At 37.2% G+C, this 9,074-nt stretch overlaps 1 protein-coding gene across 1 annotated transcript; it reads right to left on the reverse strand.

Annotated features, from left to right (window-relative positions):
- Positions 1–3,384: 3,384 nt before the first annotated feature.
- Positions 3,385–8,419, reverse strand: LOC131770812 (Golgi SNAP receptor complex member 2). Its single transcript, XM_059086541.2, has 8 exons — positions 8,273–8,419; positions 7,912–7,976; positions 7,115–7,223; positions 6,130–6,208; positions 5,896–5,949; positions 4,994–5,137; positions 4,552–4,638; positions 3,385–4,055 (listed from the first exon to the last, which is right to left on the reverse strand). Exons 1-8 carry the CDS (start codon positions 8,299–8,301, stop codon positions 3,981–3,983), a joined length of 642 nt encoding a protein of 213 aa, XP_058942524.1. The 5' UTR covers positions 8,302–8,419; the 3' UTR covers positions 3,385–3,980.
- Between the last annotated feature and the right edge of the window lie 655 nt (positions 8,420–9,074).

Consider the following 9,074-nt stretch of genomic DNA (forward strand, 5'->3'; position numbering starts at 1 on the left):
TCAATTTTAACTGGTTTATATAAACTTAAATTTCCACTAATGAGTTTCTCGAAAGAGCACGTGACCAGGCATTTGAGTTAACTTTTAAAACATATTACTTTTTTACCAAAATTCGAGCTCAGTTGAAGGCACAAAGTAACGACATAATTAAAATGGCACTGTACTAAATTCTTGCTTCGTGTATGGAAATAAGTACTTTCTTTTTTTAAAATAAAAGTTCCTGAATTTCCAGTTAAATACAGTTCATGCCGAGAATGAATTTTCAATTCAATAAATTTTTTTGGCCAACTTTTTTCTTTGTATCATTTAATCGTTAAGTGTGATCGTCCAGGTATGACTAGTCCTAAAAAGGCTTGTTGTGGAAACTAGCGTTTAGCATGAGCAGATGTCGTCAGAGGCGCAAGTGAACGATCGTTTAGAAGTCGAATTGTATAACTTCGGTTTTGAAAACTGATTGGTCAGTTTTGCAGCAAAGTGGCTGTCAGACTCAAAAAGCGTTTGTCCGTTAATTAGTCTGTTTTGATCAGCTGGTAAGGTTAGTTTGGTCTGTTGATGACTGCGTTGTTTTTTTTTGAAAGTCGTTTGTAGAGTGCCGATCGTTTATCGTTTATGTTATCTGTTACGAGGAGTCTTGTCCAAGTTAGTTAGTCCAACTGAGTCGGTCTTTGCGGATGGCGAAAGTCGACGGTGTTCAGCAATATGATTTTTGACGTAAAGAAAATACGCAAAATCGGTCAAAATCGTTAAAAGAGATAAATTTTTAATTCCGTTTGGTCTTTGTCCGGCCAGGGTATTTTGTTAGAGTGCCATCTTAATATCACCTTTGTGTGACATCAACTAATAAACAAGAGTGATACCAATTGTTAAACAAACCTAAAAAATTGAGCGATCACAGTTTTGATATGAAAAATTTAAGTATCAGCATTCCGTAGTCAGAATTATACCAGTTTTCAGTTGTCTCGGTCTTGAATTCGATGTAACGGGGTTATATCTGAGATAAATTACACCAAATTATAACTGGTGGTTCAAATAAATCAAATGATCGCTCAGAGTCTGAGTAACAATCACTATCACAGCAAACTATTCCAAAAATGGTGGCTAATTAAGAACTCTTCACTCAACATGTAATCACTTTTATCCAGTTCAAGACAATTGGGAAAGAACAAAGACTTTGTACAATAATTAGAAATACAAAGCGCCATCATTTTTGCTAGTATTACTAAATAATTTTAAAGTTCTTATCTCTGCAGTATCCACTAATAATTCAGTGACTCTGTTGTCTTCTCTTGACCAATCTTTCTTCTTTCATCCTTCTGTCAACATTTCTCTTCCTGAAAGTAGAAAATATGAATGTCATTGGGGAGTGCTCACTTTCCATGAGGACAAAATATAGAAATTATAATTCTGGACAATTATTTTGCTATTTGACACAGTTATAGGACGAGGGAAATCATCCAAACGTTTTAAAATTTTGTTTACAGCGAAGCAAAGGCCACTGAGTATAGGAATCATCGCACCTTCTCGTGGCTGCATTCGAATACAAAATTAAGTCCCCAATGCATTTAGCGAGCGAATCTTTTTTATCGGAACGTTTCACTAAAATATTTTATAATCATAGGTTCGGTTTTTCTCGAAGCCAACACCCTAATTTAGTCTAATTTCGAGTTGAGGCGCCTAGACCGCGGAGCCGATTCGTGCTACGTCGTTGGCCTTACACAATACGGCTTGTTAAGACCTCTAAGGGAGATTAAGGCGATATTATCTAAAATCAATGCTCACCTGCTGTTAAGAGTTTTTTCGTTGCTGTTTTTGCAGGTCCAATTTCTTCTCCCTTTCAGAGTACAACGTTATTTTTAGCACAACAGACGGTACGTCTTAACTCTACGATGGGCAACGTGGTTTACTGAAAATTCTACAACCTCTGATGAATATGGATTAACATTTTCAGCCAATAATCGGCAGCTACGTCACATATATGGCACGGAGTTCTGTTGCACGCTCAGTCAGCTAATCAAGAATCAAACTAAATAAAAGGCATTGCAAGTGACGGATTAGCATGCAACAAGAGAAAAAAAAATCAGTGCAAGTGAATTTTAGGAAGTATTATGCGATCAGGAAATTAAATCTGATACTCGAAAATAGCTAATTTGAAGTACTGATATTATTAAGAGCACTAGAACTCAGTTTTTAATAAAAAATACTTTAGGACCCATTTTGATATTGCGTGAAAATTGTTTTTTATTTTCTTACGAAGAGCGTGTAATAAAAAGAACGCAAAGAGGATGATGCACTGTAATTTACCAGTGAAGAAAGAAAAACATGAAGAAATTAACGCATTGTTACTCTCTCATGAAGGAAGAACAAGATTAAAAGTACGCAGAATTAATTCAAAGCGCTGTCATTCTATTATACAGACAGGAGAAATCAACATAGGCACTGAGTTACTTTATATTGACCGAGAGACCAGCCGTGCGGCGCATCAAGCTGCAGTAATCCTGAGACTTAAGACTGATAATAGGTTAACAAAATAAAAATAAAGTAAATAGATTCTTCTTGTTTCAAGCGTGGGAAAAAGAAAAAAAATTAAAATCCGCACGAGGAATCAAACATCAATCCTTCGGATTTCGTCCTCCGATGCTCTTCTGCTGAGCCACAGAGCCACCACCTTGAAGTACGCTATTACAAGATCGATATGTAACACATTTCCTGCATACAGCTACGATAAGCAATGTCAAAAGCGTCACATGTGTGAACAGAATAAGATAGAGACAAGACGAAGAAACATCTTTCTTTATCGCTATAGCTATACCGAATTCAAAACTGATCACCTGTGCCGCTTTAAACCATGGCCAGTTTAAGAAAAATCCTTTTACCCAGTTGCCTTGTCTAAGACCGCGAATTGTGGCAGATTAGCCATGATTTTGTGTTTTAAAGGCGAGCAGAGGAAAGCGTGAGGCGAGCGTGAAGAAAGCATGCTTGTGCCAGAAGAGGAGCGCGGTTAAAAAAAAAATCCCCTCGCAGGTGTCTCGCCCTGTACGCTTTCATCCGCTTGCCTTTGAGACTTAAAAATAAAATTGGCGCTTATTCCTCAGAATAGTTCCACATTGACCTCGGGAAGCCGCATCCAGCATATTGAGACATTACTTAAAAAATAAAGAAACCTGGACTGTGCTCTGTTTTGTTGTAAGGCACGCATGAAGCAACTTTAGCATGATGGCCCCAGATTGACTTGAACTTGCGCATCGTACCACAGTGTGATCGCAATCGCTCTAACACCATGATTTGTGTAAATTTTTGACAGAGACGCCAGTTTGATTGTATTGATTGTATTTCTCATTATTCCTGTTTTGCTGTGTCTTTTAACGCGAAACTATACCATAAGAGTGCTAGCTGTGTTTGAGTTTTATTACCGTACTTAGGCTAAAGACAATCTTACAGCGTAAAAACATTCAAAAACGAAAGCAGCCCATGAACGAGTTAAAAGACAAAAAGAAAATTAAAAATCCACTCTAGCTGTTCTTCATTTCCCCCTCGATAGCCAACAGAATTTGTACCCACCCCTTCCCTATGAGTGTGACGTTAACCCCAGTTTATTATCAGTTGACTGTTTTTGAGTTAGGGGAGGGGTAGGTGTGCAGTTTTTCAGGTACTGATATTGATCCAGTATTTCTAACTAATAACTTTGTTTAACCTCATTTCCCATTTACTTTTGAAGAAACAGGAGTTGAATACCAAAAAAAAAAAAAAGAAGAAGAAAATAAAAGTTCTTGAAGTATCTTTAATAAACCAACGTTCTTTCTCACGTTCTAAGGCAAGACTTGAGCGATTTTTCAGCATCTTAGTTCCTTTGGCCTTTTCCTATTTCACCTTTGAATGTTTAGTCTTCATGCCTAAGATCTCGATCATTTTGGAGTATAGGAGATTTTCGGCAAAGTTTATACTAAAAGTAGTCTTTTCAAAATGTATCATATTGGTAGCTATCATGTCAAGTATTTCACCACAAAGAACATTATTATACAGGTGACTATCATTCCTCCAAAAACAATCCACTTGTCCTACAGAGAAAGAGAGAGAAAAAAAAAGTGACTGTAGTGGACAGTAGTTTGGTTCACTACAGGATCATAGCTAAGATTTTCAATGATGGGGGGGGGGGGGTGAAGTGACCAAAACCACTGCTCTACCTTGTGTATTAAGGAGGGGGGGGTGTGGAGGGATGTGGGGGGGAGTTAAGGGGTGTGGGGAGGGGAGGCCTGTAGTCAACCCTTCAACTGGTGAGAAGGACCATCATCTTGTATATCTAGCAGAGAAAAATATATATGCAGATTTTTTTTATTTTAATTTGCTTTTTCATCATCTAAATTAAATGTTCTATAAGCTGTTCATGTAATGGAAAATCTCACAATAAGGGGATGGGGGAGTGGAACAGAAAACTGTTGACTCCCCCTGCACTGAACAGTTGTTTATCATTGATAGCCTTTTCTGATTAAACCAGTCAATCCACTGAATGGGGTATGTTTTGTTTTACTCACAGTGATATTAAGAATAAAATACCTGTGTGGCTCTCTTGTCAATTAATCTCATAACAGTGTTGGAAAGTCCAAGAGTGCTGGCAATATCCAATATTCTCTTTTGTGCTCCCTGAAAAAAGTGGAAGAGAAGGGTTTGTTATCTTCTTAATCTTATCATACTTTACTCCAAACTTGGGATAGAGCACAAGAAACAGCCAGCTAATTTCATGTTTACTTTCTCCAACTTCTCACCAATCAACTACAACGACAGTGGGTATGCCGCTGAAAGGAAAGGTTAGCAACAGAAATGGGAAGGGTGCACCCAATTGTAAGCCCAAGAATAGACATGTGGGCTTGTCTGTCAATACCAGTATGTGTCTGACCTAACAAGAGTTCTCTGCATGTTTTACACACACATTTTGGTCACCTTATTGTTAAGCTGAACTGTACTAATAAAAAAATCAATGCACATGGAGTGAACATACTTTTAAAGTGACACGTTGATCTCGTAAACTTGTCAAAATACTGGAGCCACTGCTTAGTAAATCACTGATTCCTCGGTCAGCATTTTGAAGAGATGTGTTGTGCTGCAGAGCATGGTCTATCATAATCGATGTCTCCCCACTATTCTGCAAGATAAGTTTGAGTCATTTATCTTACTGTACTGAAAAAGCTAAAAGTGCAAAATTCACATTTCTATAACAACATATGTATATGTAATCACATATAGAAGCCAGGGGCAAAGGTTAAAGTTGAATGCACCACAAGGACTAAAAGACTCAGATCTTACATTCTGATGCTCTAGCACTGAGCAACAAAGAACTCACAGATAGATGGGTAGATAATTTATTTTACTTCATCTATACCAGGAATAATCTCCCAATCTCAAGCTCCTGAGCCACAAAACCTAAGGCACATGATGTAAGTGTTTTACATGCTAAAAACTGAGAACTATAAATGATAAAAACTAATGAAAAATAAAAATAAATAGCAATACAATCAAGAGATGACACAAATTTGTCTAATTAATTGGTAAGGGGAGGTAGGCCCTGTTTTAGAGAGGAACATGTGAAATAGACATGCAAAGCTTTGAGTAAAAACGATTCTCTCTGTTGATGCATACATATATATACCAATGTACCACACCTGCAAACTATTTTCACCTCAAAGAGGAAAGGAGACACAAGCCTTTTTAAAAGAAACAGGTATCCAGGCTCAAATTCTTGTACAGTTGCTATTTAGCATCATGAAACCATATGAAAATTGCCAAAAACAGGTTATGAAATTGATGGTTTTCATATGATTGCAAATTTAGTGGGCAGTTTCTTTTTTTTTTCCCATGGTGATCAAAATAGTTGCAACTTGAGGCACAACAGAAATTACTAACATTTGTAGTAAACCTTCTGTTTAAAAGCTCTTCTCTTTCTCTTTCCTCCTGTTCCTGATGAAAAAGAAAGAATGAAATAAATTAATTCTCCACCCTGTCTGTCAAATGTTTTTCTTTATTCTCATCACTTGTTGGTTTGATGTTGTATTGATATTGTAAGGAGCAATTCTGTGATGGTCACTCACGGGATTTAAAGGGTGAAATCATGAATAGTAATTATAAAAGCAATCATACCCTGAGCATTTTGCGATGCTGGTAGTTGTTAAAGCCTGTCTTTAGGTGTCTTAAATCATATGTCAATTGGTCGACTTTTCTAAGGAGAAAAAAACAATTGTCACATTTAAGGCAAATTCGAACATCTTCACTTGCCTAAAGAATCTGCTAAGACCTTCTGCATAATTTACATGAAAATCTATACATCAGAATCTTATTAGTCAACAGACACTAGAATACAGCACTTCAAAGCCAAGCTGCAATGTAACAACTGACAAATTCTGTTTCAACAATAGTTGTCGGTAGAACAACCACTGGCAGTGTCTACAAGATACTATCATGTTCTGACATTAAATTCAGGTTGCTGTCACTGGCTAATGTTTCTGTTCCCAGTAGCAAAATGTTGTTTGACTTTTTTTTGGCAGGTTTTCATGTTCGACACTTGGACACTGTTATTTTACCATCAAAACCCCATCATCAAACTTTTCTGCTTATCACTGAACTGATTATCATAGTAGGGTAATTTGGTGTTATCAACTGAGTTGATGAGGTAAATTGGCCATCATTAACCCTTTAACTCCCAAAATCTGGTTGTCAATTCTCCCCACTCGCTGCTACATAAATCCTTGTAAATTAGTTATGAGAATTTGGTGTAAGATCACGATAACAACTTCTACCTGATAGGTTTGAATATTCTCATTACCTGTTTGCTGGACAATGTAAAGAAATTATAGAGAGAAGTTTTATGTTGATCACTTCTGAGAGTTAAAGGGTTCAGAGTTAAGAAGCTGACATTTTGAGTGTTAGCCCTTTGTCTGAGTAACTGGAGGAATTGTGGGTTGTATGTGTGTTGATATGCAGAAAATGGAGCTACACAATCAGTGGGGATATGGTGACGAGAAAACAAGAATAAATCAGTTAAATGAAAAGCACTCTCGGGAAGTCATATTTATGTAGATCATAGTATTTGCAATGGGTCTAACCAACATACTCATGAACCACTTACATTCTGGCACTCTGTTTCTTCTGAGGTGGTTCCTTGTTTATAAGGATCGCCAGACGGTCACAATTAGCAGATGCTTGCTCCAAGTTTTGTTCTATTTCTTGTTCAAGAGCTATTGTGGAAAAGAGAAGATGATTTAAGATTAAAAACTATTCCTACTAACTCTCCTTAAAGGAGTTTTTAACATAAATTCACTTTATTTTTTCTGATGCATCTCTTCAATCCTCCAATGCATCAGCAAGCACACACTGGTAACTGGTCCAGCTTTTTTAGATTGGAGCCTGGTCCAAAATCTTTTGCATGCCATTCATAGCAAACTAGAAAATGGCAAACTGGCAGAAAACAATAAATAACTTGTTTACTGGCCTACATCAATCCTTACAGGAAATAACTGGTCAGAAAAGTAAGAAATAAGTTTTTTACCAGTTTAAGTATGTCCACATAGGAAAAAAACTGTGCTCTGGTCTTGAGTTCTATTTTTTTATCATTTAGCTCCTCGCCTGGTAAATAATTATATAAAGGTATCCTTGTAATCATATTCTGTGCTTTTTGTGAATCTTAAGGTACATTAAGTCAAAGATTGCCAGGTGATGATTATAACAAAAAACCATATTTTGTTAAAGCTGTATGAATCCATAAGCAGCAATTCCTTTTTTTACCAGGGATACTTCAATCAAGTATCATACATCAGCTCGTTTTCACGACAAACTGCTCATGGCTTGTCTGTGAGCATGAGACAGCTGGTAGGATAAACATGACGCAATGATGACCCTTTCTTCCAAATTAATGTTTACGCTCACCGTTCAGCGAATCAGGATGTGCAGAACTCAGTTTGCTGAGCAAACCCTGAACTCCTACGATGAGCCTTTTATAGGGAGAAAAAGAACATATCGTAACTTTAAATTTATCTAAACTCAAATTAAATTTGAATGTAGCCTGGGTAGATCCTATCCTTCGTGATCAGGACGGGTAAAATATCCATGCGAAGCATAAAAGTAAAAGAGGGAAAAGTGATGCTTTTGGATGGTAAGATACCATGGGGATCGCAACAGAAATGGGATGAAAATCAAGCTTCATTAATATTGGGTTGTCATAACAGAGCAGGGGACTCAACATTCGGGAAGTCTTCGAAGGGCTATAAACGCAAACAGAAAAACTTACCGATTGGTCTCTTGATAAAGATTGTCCATTGTATATTATTTCTTTTCAATTTGATCGCGATGAAAGCAATCAAGAAAATGAAGAGCGCAAGGCACCTATTTTAAAAGGTCTTAAAAAAAACTATCCAAACTAAACCGCCATCTTGTTTTCGTAACTTCTTCCGCTGACACACGACACGTCATGTCTCTATCCAATCTCCCACGGACTTTTTGGGTTGGTCCAGCAATTATTTTTGGTATCTACTTCTAAGCGTTTTTCAAATCAATTCAGTCGCTCTGTCAGAGAGTCTGTCAGTCTATCAGTTGCTCAGTCCGTTAGGCAGTGAATCACTCCATCAGTCAGTCATCAGTTCAGTCATTCTTTCAGTCAATGGTACAGCCACAATCAACCAGTCATTGACAAGGGCATTGGGACCTATTAGAAACCGCAAAACCGTAGAAAAAAATCATCCACAACCGAAAAAAAATCAGATCAAAACTGGACACAGCATGCAAAACTGTCTCAACCGATACATTTTCACATCCCGGTTATCAGAGCCCTGATCGATCCGACACAGTGGTGACAAGTGGAGCATACAGAGTAAACTGCACTAATTTCATTACAGTACTTGTGAATGCTATGGAATTGGCATTTGTATCTTCTAGTATCTGCTTAAATTACAGGCTTTATTTGACCTCGAGTATGGTTTTTGCGAACTTAGTAGCTGGTAATAGAGCCTAGTTAAATTAAGGAAATTCGCTCAAAAGTCCTCTATAGGATTGCAATTTTGCAGTTGTAAAAAGCTACAGCTCTGGAAAGTTTC

Source organism: Pocillopora verrucosa, chromosome 13, assembly GCF_036669915.1.
Source record: "Pocillopora verrucosa isolate sample1 chromosome 13, ASM3666991v2, whole genome shotgun sequence".
In the NCBI taxonomy this organism is placed as follows: Eukaryota; Metazoa; Cnidaria; class Anthozoa; order Scleractinia; family Pocilloporidae; genus Pocillopora; species Pocillopora verrucosa.

Bases quoted from the DNA above. Each gene is read 5' to 3' on its own strand.
- LOC131770812 (XM_059086541.2), bottom strand. From the start codon at position 8,301: ATGGACAATCTTTATCAAGAGACCAATCG. The intron at 6,209-7,114 runs GTAAGTGGTTCA...TTTTCTCCTTAG, and splicing joins AAGAAACAGAGTGCCAGAAT to AAAAGTCGACCAATTGACAT. The intron at 4,056-4,551 runs GTATTTTATTCT...CTTTCTCTGTAG, and splicing joins TTGACAAGAGAGCCACACAG to GACAAGTGGATTGTTTTTGG.